This window comes from Macrobrachium rosenbergii, chromosome 17, assembly GCF_040412425.1.
Source record: "Macrobrachium rosenbergii isolate ZJJX-2024 chromosome 17, ASM4041242v1, whole genome shotgun sequence".
Lineage (NCBI taxonomy): Eukaryota > Metazoa > Arthropoda > Malacostraca > Decapoda > Palaemonidae > Macrobrachium > Macrobrachium rosenbergii.
Genome location: NC_089757.1, coordinates 36,330,765 through 36,346,445, shown reverse-complemented (window position 1 = coordinate 36,346,445; position 15,681 = coordinate 36,330,765). Strand labels below are relative to the sequence as shown.

At 38.2% G+C, this 15,681-nt stretch overlaps 1 protein-coding gene across 1 annotated transcript in view; it reads right to left on the bottom strand.

Annotated features, from left to right (window-relative positions):
* Positions 1-5,161: 5,161 nt before the first annotated feature.
* LOC136847858 (homeobox protein Hox-A3-like) overlaps positions 5,162-15,681 on the bottom strand; it is a 21,306-nt gene continuing 10,786 nt past the window's right edge. Inside the window, exon 2 of the mRNA XM_067119838.1 lies at positions 5,162-7,442. Within this exon, the coding sequence (XP_066975939.1) occupies positions 6,190-7,442 (1,253 nt within the window). The 3' untranslated portion in view covers positions 5,162-6,189. The remainder of the gene's footprint in view (positions 7,443-15,681) is intronic.

Sequence of the window (15,681 nt, the reverse complement as noted above, 5' to 3'; positions counted from 1 at the left end):
GGGATCGTTGATTTTTACTTTTTTTTTGTGTTTTTTTTTGTTTTTTGTTTCTCTCTCTGTCTCTCTCTCTCTCTCTGTTTTTAGTTGGTGGTGTTGTTGGTCGTGTGCATGTGTGTTTGTGTTTGTGTGTGTGTGAGAGAGAGAGAGAGAGAGAGAGAGAGAGAGAGAGAGAGAGAGAGAGAGAGAATTAAACATACACACGAGAGAGAGAGAAGAATTAAACATACACACCTCTCTCTCTCTCTCTCTCTCTCTCTCTCTCTCTTCTCTCTCTCTCTCTCTCTGTTTTCAGTTGATGGTGTGGTTGGTCGTGTGTATGTGTGATTGTGTTTGTGTTTGTGTGAAAGCGAGAGAGAGAGAGAGAGAGAGAGAGAGAGAGAGAGAGAGAGAGAGGAGGAGTGAGTGAGTGAGTGAGTGAGTGTGTGTGTGTGTGTGTGTGTGTGTGTGTGTGTGTGTGTGTATTGAATTCTCCCTCTCTCTCTCTTTTCAGTTGATAGTGATAGCCGTGAGTGTGAGTATGTTTGTGTGTGTGTGTGCATGAGAAAAAGAGAGAGAGAGTGTATGTGTGTGTGTGTGTGCCCAAGGTGAAGTTCCCCCCTCCTCCCGCCTCCCACCTCTCTTTGGGGTATGGGCAGGGGAAGGAGAAAGGGCCAATAAGCCAAGAAAAGAAACGGGGAGAAGGAAAAGTTAAGGGGCACGAGTGGATTTTGGAAGGATAGGTGGGGGAGAGGTGGTGGGATGGTATTGGGGGAGGGGGGGGAGGAATGAAGGAGGGGGGAGCGTAAAAGCTCAGGAAATCACTTTTCCTTTCAATTTTTTCCCCTCCGGCTTTCTCTCAGCCCTGTATTTATATTCTTCATCGTAGCCATTCTTTTTTCCCGGGCGCTAGTTGTATTTCGCTTCATAGTCTCTGCCATTGCAACGAGATCCTAAAAAGACTATTTTTCTCCTCCTCCTCCTCCTCCTCCCCTCCTCCTCCTCCTCCTCCTCCTCCTCCTCCTCCTTCTTCTCTTCTTCTTCTTCTTCTTCTTCTTCTTCTTCTTCTTCTTCTTTCGGCTGAAGATCCCAATAATTTTTTCCGTACCCGCCTGTTCATTGTTGTTGCAAGATTGAAATTTCTTTTTGGGGGCGTTTCGCATCATCCTGTTTTCTTTTTTCTCTTTTTGTCTACTGAAGGGGAAACAGGTTTATATGGTTTTTTGCCCCCTCGAAGGGCATGTTTAAACTCCTCCTGCAGGTCATCAGCGCCCATTAGGGCCTTTCAACCTGCGAAATGCAATTCTGCCGGCGATGGACTGTTAAGTGTTCTTTCATGGAGGGTAGGGTATCATCTGGAATCTGGAATCTGGAACTCTCTCTTCTTCCTACTCCTCCTCCTCCTTCTTCCCTGAATGGTTTGTTGTGATGCCTCTTTCTCCTCCCCTCCTCCTCCTCCTCCTCCTCCTCCTCCTCCCTCCTCCTCCTCCTCCTCCTCCTCCCTCCTCCTTCTTCTTCTTCTTCTCTTCTCTCTCTCTCTCTCTCTCTCTCTCTCTCTCTCTCTCTCTCTCTCTCTCTCTCTCTCTTCGCATTGTTTCGACGCTGATCTAGTTCCATTCCTTCTCCTCCTCCTTCGCTGGAATGGTTTGTTGTGATGCCGCCGCCTCCTCCTCCTCCTCCTCCTCTTCTTCTTCTTCTTCTTCTTCTTCTTCTTCTTCTTCTTCTTCTTCTTCTTCTTCTTCTCATTGTTTCGACGCTGATCTAGTCCCATTCCTCTAATGCCCCCTTGATCTTTTTTGCGTCATCAACAGGAAACGCTGTAATTCAAGATTTCAATTTACTTTCGAGATTATCAGTATTTTTAAATGATAACACTTTCCTTGGTCTTAACAAGATCCATCTGATACAGATCTTATTGTTATCAGTATTTTTTATATGATAACAGTTTCCATATTCTTTCCATGTCGTATTTTAGATTTGCACTTTCAAAGTTCTCGCCGCATCTGACTTTCATAGAACTGAGACAAATTCAATTCCTGACAGTTACATAGGACTGGATTGAATTCAAGTCATAACAATTTTATTACTCTTTTTAAGAAATCCACAGTGGTGTAAATATATATTAGAAATATATATACAAATATATATTTCTAATATATATTTACATTTACACCACTGTGGATTTCTTCAACATTTTAGTGACTCGTGCTGTTAAGATATCTTTGTGGGACCTCATTATAGTCAGAGAGCACATTTGCAATCAGTAATCCGGAGTATTGGAAAGTGCTCTTGGTAGCATGAATCTTAAAATGGAGAGACAAATCCACGTTGGTGTATCTGTACAAATATATTTCATTTCAAAATGAATCTAAGCAGAGAGCTTTCGGGAATCTGTACGAATAAGCTCTTCCAGTGTAGAGACTGAAAATGGGAACCGTGCGGATTCCCGAAAGCTCTTTTGAAATGAATATGTTTGCGCAGATACGTTATTGTGGATTTGTTTCTCCAGTCAGGAGTATGTTATCACTAAGTGTAAATAGTTTTTAGCTGTCTATCAGCTTTTTTTTCTAAGCAAAGTCGTGGTCTGAATCCCACATGTGGAGAGATACTTATCAGTTATCATATCCCTTGGGTGTATGGTTTTCCAAAGGTTTTTATTCAGTTATTGCATTTTCGTCTTGTTGCAGGCATTTTATCCTTATTAGGTAAATCAGAGATCGGCGATGCTTTGAGAAGTAGGTTACTTACTTCTATATATATATATATATATATATATATATATATATATATATATATATATATATATAATTTATATATGTATATATATATATATATATATATATATAATTTATTTATATATGTATATATATATATATATATATATATATATATATATATATATACATACTCGTATATATATATATATCCCTTCACCACATTTCAAGTTTGTCATCATGCCAACATCGGCATAAACATGTACACATAAACATATATATATATATAAGTTCATGTATCTGTTTTATACATTCGTCTTATGGACATAAACCACTCTTCACTGTTTAAGTGAATAGATGTTTGTAGGTGTGTCTGAGAGAGTAGTGGAGAAATGGAGAAAACATGCTTACGGTAAAATAAAGAATAATTTGGGCTCAAAATATAAGTAAAAGCGTAAACTAGTTTTGCCAATATGTTCTCTTGTCAATATATTTTATACATTAAATTATTACCGATGTATTTTACATTAGAAAGTTTTGTTTTTTATAAAATATTTGGTCAAAAGACCGGCATGCATGAAGGTCACAGAAATACCTCCAGGAAGACTGTTAAAATATTTAGTCACCTATAGTCCATAGTCACCAGTCACTCAGTATGAGGGAGTGGGCGAGTGGGAGAGGGAGGTGGGAGGGCCAACCAGGTAGAAATAGAAGATAATTTACGTGAAAAGCGGAATGAATTGTCACAGCTATCTTTATACCCTGACCACACAAAATACTTTATGCTTAAATACATCGAGTATTTGGAAGGGAATTGATTAAATTCTCTTTGAGAATTTATTGGATTTATTATATTTTATCCTTGGCTGATAACCACTCAATTAATAATTAGGAAAAGTATGACTTCAAAAATCCCTTATGTCACTTGAAGTTTAAGTAAACAATAAAAATTTTTTGGGTCAGTGATAAGAAAATAAGTTTAAATATTTTTTCTTTCCCCTCTCTCTCTCTCTCTCTCTCTCTCTCTCTCTCTCTCTCTCTCTCTCTCTCTCTCTCTCTCATGTGTACGTAAACTCTTATGTACATTTTAGCCCAGAATTTTACTAGGGCCCACCCCCCTTGCCACTGTTGATTGCATATTATTTAATCTTGATTACTTGTAATAAGTATTTTTGTTAATATTGCCTTACACAGAATTCACTGAATAGTTACTTTCTATACTTTTAATACTTGTTTCCATTTATGCATCAATTTAGGTCTTTCTCAAACTCTGTTCTTAGCTGATCCACTAGGGCGTCTTTTACCTAAATCGTTGCGACGCCAAATGACGTAAATCAATAAATCACGATCCACTTGGATTCTGTTGACGTAATCTAAATGAATCTTTTAACTGTCATGTGTAATTTTGATATCGTAAGTTTGGGGCATGTGTCATTTGTATGTTATTCCAATGTCATTCCATATCTTATCTATTTTTTTTTATCTTTCTAAATAACCTCATTATCCAACCTGCTATCTGAGACCTATGTCTATTTTTCTTAATTCACATTGCCAGAGAGAGAGAGAGAGAGAGAGAGAGAGAGAGAGAGAGAGAGAGAGACTTTGTTTACATAATCTAAACTAACTGAATCTTTATTATTTGTACCCTTAGGTCATTGATAATTCATTGGGTTTTGTAAACTGGCGTTACAACAGCTATGGTCATTGTGAATACATACTCACTTCTATTTCCTTAGCATTCTAAAGTCAGTGAGACTGTAGTTGCTTTATGAACTCTTCAGATTTAGGATGATTTTGTTACTAAGTTCTTGCGTCCTTCAAAACGCTTAGAAAAGGGTATATTTTCTAACAACAATCGTCTTTAATAAGTAAATAAGGCTTCAGTCGCCGTATACCTATTTTATTTCTTTCAACTCAGCTGTCCGTTACCGGCAAACATTGGAAAATCAAATTCCATTCAGAGAGTTGAAAGTTTTAATAACTCTGAGCTTTTGGATTGTATCAAGCGCGTCGATCTGCGTTCGAATGCCTAGCGAAGGTTGTGGCTTCGGTGGTGCTCCGGTAATTTTTTTGTATTTTTATGCCATTTTTCATATATAAACTTATTCGTTTATATATATCTTTTAAGAATATATTAAGACTTCTTTTGCAACAACAAAAGAAACGAAAAGGCGTACATTATCATTTCGAAATGTGATCTCCAGTTTTCACTCGACAACGGAATCGAATGTGTCACTGTCAGCCAGTGTCTCTATCCGGTGATGGATCGCCGACCAATGACAGATGAGGACACACCCCCTGACACAGCCAATCACACGTTGACATCGCCACACTGCCTTTCGCCCGTAAAATTTCTGCCATATAAGGCATGTTTATTCATAAATGTGAAGTATATTTATATATGTTAACAGATTCTTTAGGAATATAGAAAGAAGGTTGTAATTAATGAAAATAAATTATACGAAGTTTATCCTTATATTTTAAACAGAGTTATATCACTCGCCAGTCATTACAGTTATGTCATTATCCCTGAGATGTCAGGGAAACTTAGTAAATTAATGAACATGTGCCAAATATTAATCCCAGCTTCTTAAATACCTAAAAAAGGAAGTCATTATAAATTGGAATTTGTCTTTTAACAACTGTCATATTATTTCATCAAATTTACAGTGATTTTATCAGAATGAGGCTAAGAACTTTGCATCATACGTCAAGTAAGGTATATCAGCTTAAATCTGATATATAATTAATATATGATACAGTTTTTCCAGTATGTGTAGATTTTTACAGAAACGGCAGTGTCAAGATCTTTCAATATTTAAAAGCAGAATTATTCAAATTATTGCAACATTTGAAAATAAGGAAATTATTGTGACTTAAATTTTTATACAATTATTACTTTTAAGGAAAAGATCAAATATGAAATACTTGTGTAGAATGCGTAAAGGGTTAAAATATGTAAAATATATTTCAGTGTGAAGATAACCTCACTTCCCTCCTTTTGCAGCACAATTATAGATCAAAAGTTTCTTGATAGTATTTAGATAAATTAGTTGATTACATAATCACTGATGGTTACAGTATTAGTAGATGCATTTCCTTGATTACAGAGAAGCTTTGATGATCACTCCCAAGGCCAAGAGAAAGAGAAGGTCTGCTCACTTCTCCCCAAATCCCCCATGTAGGCGGAGCTTTGTCTACCTCCTTGTTGCATCAGCTGGTGAATTGCCGTATTGAGCAGGTACCCCTAAGATACGTCATTGCCTACGTAGTTACGCCAGGCGGGAGGCGACTCCACCCAATTGGGTAGACCTTGTCTCTCTTGGCCTTGATCGCTCCAATTTATAACAGCCACTGCACCGGACTCCACTGGGATTTTCTTCATTCGCTTCTTCTTCTTCTGCACTTTGTGACTAGTACCCTTTGTAAGATGATCTTAGAACTTAGAACGATTTTTCATGAGGACTTCTTGCTCCTTTTGCTGAGGACTTTCTCCCCTTCAGTGCCTCCCTCTGTCACTGTGAGGACCACCAGGGTTCTGTTCCAAAGGCGCCTCGTCGCTCGGCGGAGAAGGGAAACCACCAACCATCTCGTCCGGAAACTGAAACGGCAGTGGAATCAGGTCGTAGTGGGTCAGGCCTCTCTCTTGCATCTGGTGTTGCTGTTGGTGATGCGCCACTTGTTGTTGGTGTTGATGTTGCGCCAACTGAAGCTGCTGCTGCTGTTGTTGCTGCTGCTGCTGTTGTGCTGCTATATGTAAGTGTTGCTGCGCTATCTGCTGATGTGCTGTTACCTGGTGGTGGTGGTGGTGATGGTGGTGGTGTTGGTGTTCAGTTGTGGACACTTGGGGAAAAGAGTACTGCGCTTCTGTTGGTGTTGTGGAGCCAGGTGTTATGTATGGGTAATCGTGAGGCAGGTGTTGTAATCCTGTGTGCTGTTGGTGACCGTAGTAACTGCCGTGCGTGCTGTGTTGACCTTGGATGGTGTTGTTCGTAGGTATAAATGGCGGCATAGCTTCTGGAGCTGCGCTGACTGAAGAATACCCGTTACCCTGGAAAGGCGTCGAAGGGTTGCTGCTCGACTGGCTTCGTAGCTGGTCAGTTGTTGAATTCTTAGGCCTAGGCGGCTGGCGCCCGTGGGAAGTGCCCCTGCAGGCCAGGGAATGGCACCTGCTCGAGTGGGCTTGTGACGGCGTCAGGCTGTCGTCTGTTATGCCCTTGGCCTTGTTCTCCTTCTTCTGCTTCATGCGACGGTTCTGGAACCATATCTTGATTTGCCTCTCAGTGAGGACAAGCGTCCTCGAAAGGTCGATGCGTCTAGGCCTGCACAGGTATCTGCTGTAGTGGAACTCCTTCTCCAGTTCCACCAGCTGAGCGGACGTGTAGGCCGTGCGAGCTCTCTTGGCGGGCTTGCCTAGGCCTGGAACGGCGTCTCCGCCTTGAGTCACCAGAGGCCTCTCCCCGTTGGCGCCGCATATTCCAGCTCCCGTAGTTGTACCCGTACTGCAAGAAGTTCCAGTGCTTGGTCCTGGAATGGCATGGTCCCCGATAGTACCCCCTAAATGCCCAGCGTAGTGGTTCGCCAAGGGGGTGCCGTTGTAAAAACCAATATTGGCAGGAGCATGAGGGCCAGGGTACTGTCCGGGAGGGGCACCTCCTCTCTGGAAACACACGGAGTTACTTTGGTATTCTGCTGCCTGGTTTCCAGTTGTGCCGCCATTAGCATTATAGCTGTCGCTCATGTTATTATATTCTGGAAAGATGGAGATGTGACAATTAATGGCATTGCATTACTCTGTGTGTTGTTATTAATCAGTATAAACATTTATATATATCCTTTTAAGGATTCGAACAAGTTAGATTTTTCCTAAACACACACAGACACACACGCACACAAGCAAAACTAATTTGGTACAACATATGTCATTCTTATCAGCAGTTCCCATTGATAAAATTTTATTAATGATAGCCTACAATTGAGGGAGAATGAGACCCGCTTAATCATCCAGAAATAGATATGGTTTTCAATTTTTCTCTCCCTGGAAATGCTTTTTTTTTTTTAGATAATGTTGGGCTTTTGGGCTGGCGTATGAGAACCATGAACAATGGAATCCTACTTCGAGGATTTTATTATTTTGATACAGGTTTTATTTTTTATTGAAGTGATGCTGATAATGGCGCTTTACGAAGTAATAAGCAAATAAACTGGATGAGGAAAGAATTGAAATTTGAGAATATCATTTAGTATATACACCTACATATGTATTGTCATTGAATTTTAATCCATGTATGATTTTGGCATCTCTCTCTCTCTCTCTCTCTCTCTCTCTCTCTCTCTCTCTCTCTCTCTCTCTCTCTCTCATCATTTCATATTCGTGTATCGGTATTTTGTCCTTTTTTTTTTGATAGCTTGGAAAATTCATTGTTTATGACTTCCATAAATACAGAAAATTTCGATTAGTTTGTTACAAATGAAATGATATCAAGCCGTTTTCCGTTCTGTACAGAAGACGTGAGTAAAACAGGAAGAATTATTAGGATAGAAAACCGACTTTTTCTTTTATGTATAATAGAAATTTATATTTGATGTCGTACATTCCATGTCATAGGATTTATTGGAGACTTGCAAATCTAAGTGTCTGATTTTGAATTAATTTCTGAATTGTTGTAGCCTCGTTTCAGTATGCTGCCCTAAAATGGAAAACTACAGTATCTGCAAGATTTTCGAAATTGAGATATGCCACCTGTTGGGCTCGTGAAACACGAATACACAAGATACTGCAGTTTCAGAATGATTCCTCAATGCTTTCCACGAGTATTTAAGGGGCCCCATTTGCAGTATCTGCAAAATCAGTAGTAAGGCAAGGGAAAACTTCAGTATCTTCTCGTGAAACACTAATACGCAAGTTACTGCAGTTTCAGAATGATTCTTCAGTGCTTTATTTAGGGGGTCCCATTTGCAGTATCTGCAAAATCAGTAGTAAGGCAAGGGAATGTCTGCCATTTTTCTCAGTTTTGTATTTTTGCAGGTACTGCAGTCTTCCATTTTAGGGCAGTATAATAAATGGGTTCAATCTTTAGCTTAAACAGTACTCCTGGAAATGTGAACTATAAATCGACTGGATTCAAAGATCTGAAACATTATCTTTATAGGGTTAGAGTAACCTACAAGTTCTTTCCTTGAAATTACTAAATAGGTTTCATCTGTCAAGTACGATTGAAGCTTAAATCACGTTCCTGATGTGACTTAAACCTCATTGACATAAGAAATATAATTCACAGTTCCCCGTAGCGGGGTAGTGTCGCCAGTGCACCTCATGTGGTGCAACGTAGGCATTACTTAAGGTTCTTTGCAGCTTGCCTTCTGCCCCTAGCTGCAACCCATTTCGTTCCTTTTACTGTGCCTCCTTTCATATTCTGTTTCTTCCATCTTACTTTCCTTAACCCTCTCCTAACAATTGATTCATAGTGCAACTGCTTTGAGGTTTTCCTCCTGTTACACTTTTCGAACCTTTTACTGTCAATTTCCGTTTCAGCGCTGAATAACCTCATAGGTCCAGGGGCTTGGCCTTTGGCCTAAATTCTATATTCAGTTCAGTTCAATTCGTAACGTTTACTTTTTTAATTATTTAATTACTGATATTTCTTTTATAATATCCTAACTCCTTTTTTTACACCTGTTTTCGAATATGTTGCGTATTATACCCTTTCTCTCGCAAACATCGCTCCCCCTTCCGTTTCCTCTTCCGTCCTTCATCAAAGATACCGCCATGTTTTCCCAACACCACCCCCTTTACCCTCCCCCGCTACCCCTTTCCCATACCAAATCCCCCTCCCCGGGGTGGGGGTGGGGATGTGCTTTGGAAGGGAATACTCCAAAAGCACACGAAATCCCTAGGACAATACACTGGATGGATGCATTCGGCCTAGTTTTAAGAGGGCCGAAAACAAGAGAGAGAGAGAGAGAGAGAGAGAGAGAGAGAGAGAGAGAGAGAGAGAGATAAGTACTATCTGACGCTGAACAGAATGAGAGAGAGAGAGAGAGAAAGAGAGAGAGAGAGAGAAAAAGGAAAAGTAATGAGAGTTGATGTAGAATAGCGATAAGTACATGCTGACACACATACACACACACGGGGAGAGAGAGAGAGAGAGAGAGAGAGAGAGAGAGAGAGAGAGATGTAAAATAGAGATAAGTATCTACTGACACTGAGGGAGAGAGAGAGAGAGAGACCTTACAGACCTCACTGTTCGTTCGGGTTGCCCCAGGTCCCTCAGTGTGAGGCACCTCTGATGTCTACCAGAGAATTGCTAATGCATCTTCCGGTATATTTTGCATCTTCCAGTCTTGGATGGTCTGGGATGCATCTTAGATATTTGTCGAGCTTATTCTTAAACACATCTACGCTCATTCCTGATATGTTTCTCAGATGAGCTGGTAGCGCATTGAATAGACGCTGCATTATCGATGCTGGTGCGTGGTGGATTAATGTCCTGTGTGCTTTCCTTAGTTTTCCTGGTATAGTTTTGGGCACTATTAATCTACCTCTGCTTGCTCTTTCTGATATTTTTAGCTCCATGATGTTTTCAGTAATTCCTTCTATCTGTTTCCACGCCTGGATAATCATGTAGCATTCTCTTCTCCTTTCAAGACTATATAAAATTAAGAATTGTAGTCTTTCCCAGTAGTCAAGGTCCTTAACTTCTTCTGTTCTAGCGGTAAAGGACCTTTGTACACTCTCTGTTTGTGCAATATCCTTTTGGTAGTGTGTGTACCATATTATATTGCAATATTCAAGTGGACTACGTACGTACGTTTTATAAAGCATAATCATGTGTTCGGCTTTTCTTGTTTTGAAGTGCCGGAACAACATTCCCATTTTTGCTTTGCATTTTGCCAGTATTATTGCTATTTGGTCATTGCATAACATATTCCTATTCAACATCACACTAAGGTCTTTAACTGTTTCCTTATTTGTGATTGTCTCATTATTAGGTCCTTTCTATGCATATAGCATTCCTTCTTTATCACCATAGTTTATTGATTCAAATTTATCAGAGTTAAATACCATCCTATTTACCTCTGTCCATTTATATATATTGTTTAGGTCTCTTTGTAGCGAGTTCCCATCTTCATCACAAGTAATCTCTCAACTTATTCTTGTGTCATCAGCGAAACTTCTCACTACTGAGTCCTTAACATTACTGTCTATGTGTGCAATCATAATCACAAACAGCAATGCAGCTAACACCGTACCTTGTGGCACACCGGATATTACCGTAGCTTCGTCCGATTTCTCATCGTTAGCAATCACTATCTGTTTTCTGTTTTGCAAAAATTCTTTTATCCATCCTCCTACTTTATCCACAATGTTATGTTTTCTCATTTTTTTCGCTAATATATTATGGTCTACCTTGTCAAAAGCTTTTGCAAAGTCTAGGTAAACCACATCTGTATCTTTTTCGTTTATCATATTTTTATATATGCTTTCGTGGTGGACTAACAGTTGGTTTTGTGTACTTCTTCCGGGTACAAAACCATGGTGTCCTATATTAAACAAACTATTTTTCATTAAATGTTTCATTATATATTTTTTCATTACCCTTTCGTAAACTTTCATAATATGAGATGTCAGACTCACAGGCCTATAATTACTTGCCTCTAGTCTTGATCCACCTTTGAAAGTTGGGGATAAATAATATCTGACACTGAGAGAGAGAGAGAGAGAGAGAGAGAGAGAGAGAGAGAGAGAGAGGAAGAGAAGGAAGGAAGGGAAAGGAAAAGGAATGAGAGTGGATGTAGAATAACGAAAAGGATTTGCTGACAGAGAGAGAGAGAGAGAGAGGAAAAGGAATGAGAGTGGCTGTACAAAAGAGATAAGTACTTTCTAACACTGAACTGAATGAGGAGAGAGAGAGAGAGAGAGATATAAAGGAATGAGAGTGGATGTAGAAGAGCGATAAATACTTGCTGACACAGAGAGAGAGAGAGAGAGAGAGAGAGAGAGAGAGAGAGAGAGAGAGAGAGAGAGAGAGAGAGAGGGGGGGGGAATTGTTATGTCAAAAGATGTTTTGTCTCAAGACCCATTCATATTTAATTTCTTCCATCTTTAAATAATACGTAATATTTTGTTATGGCGAATATGATATGATGGCATTGCTAACAATTAGATATTTGATTTGTGAATATTTTTTTAATATTTTTAATTATTTTTTAAAAGAATATTGCGAAATTGTGGATAATATTAGTATATTATACTTTTTCTTCTATTTTGACACGTGTTGGAAAATGAGTCAATTCTGTCATTAGCTACCAAGTTGTAAAGAAGTGATTTCAGTCAGATAATGTAAAAATGACGAATATTCTTAGCAAAAGAATGTAAAAAAAGGGAGCTAAGAATATGACGAATTTACTTTCCTTTAAAAAAATTAGACGAAGAGAAACCTATTTCAGTCAAAGAATGTAACATGAATATTCGTAGCAAAAGAATGTAAAAAAAAAAAAAGGGAGCTAAGAATTTGATAGAATCATTATTCTTTAAAGAGAATAGAATTCAACTGGTAGAGAAAAATAACGTAGAGAAACGTAATAAAAAAAAGAGAGTGGGAGAGAAAAAGGTTAAATTTAGACTGGAAGAGAAAGCAACTTCAGGCAAAGAATGTAATTTGATGAGTAATCTCAGCAAAAGAATGTAAAGAACAAAAACAGGGAGTTAAGAATGTGATGAATTTACTATTTAAAAAAAAAAAACTAAACTGGAAGAGAATAAGTAACGTAGAGAAACGCAAAGGAGAAACGTAAAGGAAGAGAGAGAGAAAGATTAAGAGAAGAGAAAAGTAAAAAAAGAGAGAGAAAAACTAAAAATGAAAAAGAGAGAAAAACTAAACACGAAAAAGAGAAAAAACTAAAAATGACAGAGAAAATAGTGCAGAGAAACGCAAAAGAGAAACGTAAAGAAAGAGAGAGAGAGAGAGAGAGAGAAACGTAAAAAAAGAGAGAAAAACTAAAAATGAAAGAGAAACGTTAAGAAAAGAGAGAGAGAGAGAGAGAGAGAGAGAGAGAGAGAGAGAGAGAGAGAGAGAGAGGCGTAAAAAAAGAGAGAAAAACTAAAAATGAAAGAGAAACGTTAAGAAGAGAGAGAGAGAGAGAGAGAAACGTAAAAAAAGAGAGAAAAAATCTAAAAATGAAAGAGAAAATATCAAAGAGAAACGTTAAGAAAAGAGAGAGAGAGAGATAAAGTTTAAATTTAATCTTTGCGAAGGAGAGTCAACACGGGACCAACTCCACTCCGTCACCTCCGCGTACAGCAAAAATCCGACTATTTCACAAAATAGCAGAAGGTTGCATGATAGAACCCATGGCATTTATTTTCTTCTTTTCTTTTTTTCTTTGTCTTTACTTAGCGGTAGCCTTTGAAGCCGCGCCGGTGGATTGGGAGCAAATAATGGCACTAGGATAAGCAAAAAGCTCCCCAAATGAACCGTCCGATTCCGTATCGATGGCTTCGTTAGGGGCCAAGGCGACTTCCAGTCATCTTGTTTTATCTGTCGCGAAAGTTGTTCGATTCTGATTAACTTAGCTTTTCAAAATTCGCGAAATTCGTCATTGTGGATTTTTGATTCATCGTTTCACTTATTAAATATGGCTTTGTTTTTGAAGTCTTCTTTACAATTTAAGTCCGCAGGGTCTCTCAAACATAGACTTCTGAAGATGGGGAGGGAATGTGAGGAGGAAGGGGAGGGGGAGGAGGAGGAGGTTGTTTTACAGAGCCGTGTGTCGGGAGAGTTCAAACAATGATTTGTTGACTCAACCTGACCAAACGGAGTCACCTGGTGGCCAGACTCGGCAACCACCGCTGCCCCTTCTCTCTCTCTCTCTCTCTCTGTTATCTTTTTTTGTCTTTCTCTTTCAGTTTCTCTTCTATATATTTTTTTTTTATTTATACATACATTCTCTCTCTCTCTCTCTCTCTCTCTCTTTTGGCTTTCTCTTCAGCTTCTCTCCCTTACATCTCTCCTTTTATTTATACATACGTTCTCTCTCTCTCTCTCTCTCTCTCTTGACTTGTTTTGTCTTTCTCTTTCAATTTCTCTTCCTTATATCTCTTTTTATATATACATACGTTCTCTCTCTCTCTCTCTCTCTCTCTCTCTCTCTCTCTCTCTCTCTCTCTCTCTCCATTTGTTCTGAGCTGTCAATCATTTCTCATTTTGTTCATTTTACTGATTAAGTAAAAATCCAATTCGATTTTTTATATATATTTAATGAGGTGATACGTTTACACATTACAGTTGAATGTTATGTAATTTGATTCTTTCACTGTAATGTAATTTTATGCTTTCATTGTGATATTTTTTTATTTAATGAGGTGATACGTTTACGCATTACAGTTGGAAGTTATGTCATTTGATGCTTTCATTGTAGTGTAATTTTATGCTTTCACTGTAATATTTTTTATATGTTTAATGAGGCGATACGTTTAAAAATTACAGTTGGATGTTATGTAATTTGATTCTCTCATTGTAATGTAATTTTATGCTCTCACTGTAATATTTATTTTATATATTTAATGAGGCGATACGTTTACACATCACAATTGAATGTTATGTAATTTTATTCTTTCATTGTAATGTAATTTTATGCTTTCATTGTAATATTTTACCGTGCTGAAACATCTTTGGATTTTTATTTATCTTATGTATTTGGCGTCCTACATGAGAGTGAATGTTTATGTTTACGTAAATCATTCATTATTATTATTATTGATTACCTGTTATCTTATGGGGAGAAGAAACTAACGTACAAGCGCTCGACCATACAATAACTCAGTCCGTTTGACTTAATTTTAATCTATTAATTTAATTTATTTATTTAGGCATTAGTGAAAGGAATTCTAAAAAAGAAGAAACAATATGGAAACTCTATGTTTATAGAAAGCTATTTTAATAGATTATTTATTTAATTTCTTTAACTCTAAATAACTTGATCGTCTCTTATGGTAAAGTTAGGTGAAATGACGACGCTTCAATTAGCATTTCATAATGTTACCAGTATCTTGATTACTGGTATGCATTGATAATGCGTATTCTTTGTAAATATACATCCGCTGGATTCAGCTGACCTCGTACTTTTTCTCCTTAGCTGTCCAACCTCTTTAACTCTATTTTGATGAGTAATTCAGTTCGTATGATGTTATAAACAAGTAAAATATGCGCCGAAGTTTCTTCGGCGCAATCGAGTTTTCTGTACAGCGTATAATGCTTTATGAAACTCTTAGCCACGGCCCATGAAACTCTCAGCCTTGGCCCATGAAACTTTCAGTCACGGCCAGGTGGTGGCCTGTGTTGTTGGAACCTATAGCGGTGCCAGACGCACGATCATGGCTAAATTTAATCTCAAATAAAATAAAAACTACTGAGACTAGAGGGCTGCAATTTGGTATGTTTGATGATTGGAGGGTGGATGATCAACATACCAATTTGCAGCCCTCTAGCCTCAGTAGTCTTTAAGATCTGATGGCGGACGGACAGACAAAAAGCCATCTAAATAGTCTTCTTTTGCGGAAAACTAAAAAGGGGAAAAATACCCAAATCTCTTTCAGTTTCAGTGCAAAAAATTTAGTGACTCCAATGATAACTTTAGTTCGTATAATTTTATGGAAGCTTAACCTAATTTTAGCACTGTGATCTGTAACCTTCATATATTTACTTTATTTATTTTATGTTTATTGGGAAATAAAATATAAGAGTATTCTGAACGAAATGTTGATGGAAACGAATGAAACAATGTCAGAAATGAACAGTCCATGTCTGCGGTCAGCAATGCATTAGGCTTCCGGAAATGTGATAAACGAGAGAGAGAGAGAGAGAGAGAGAGAGAGAGAGAGAGAGAGAGAGAGAGAGAGAGAGAGAGAGAGAATTCACTTACTGCTCCGGTTCTTTCTTACATTTTAGCAGATGGAGAGCAAAAACCAAAAATAAATAAATAAAAATAA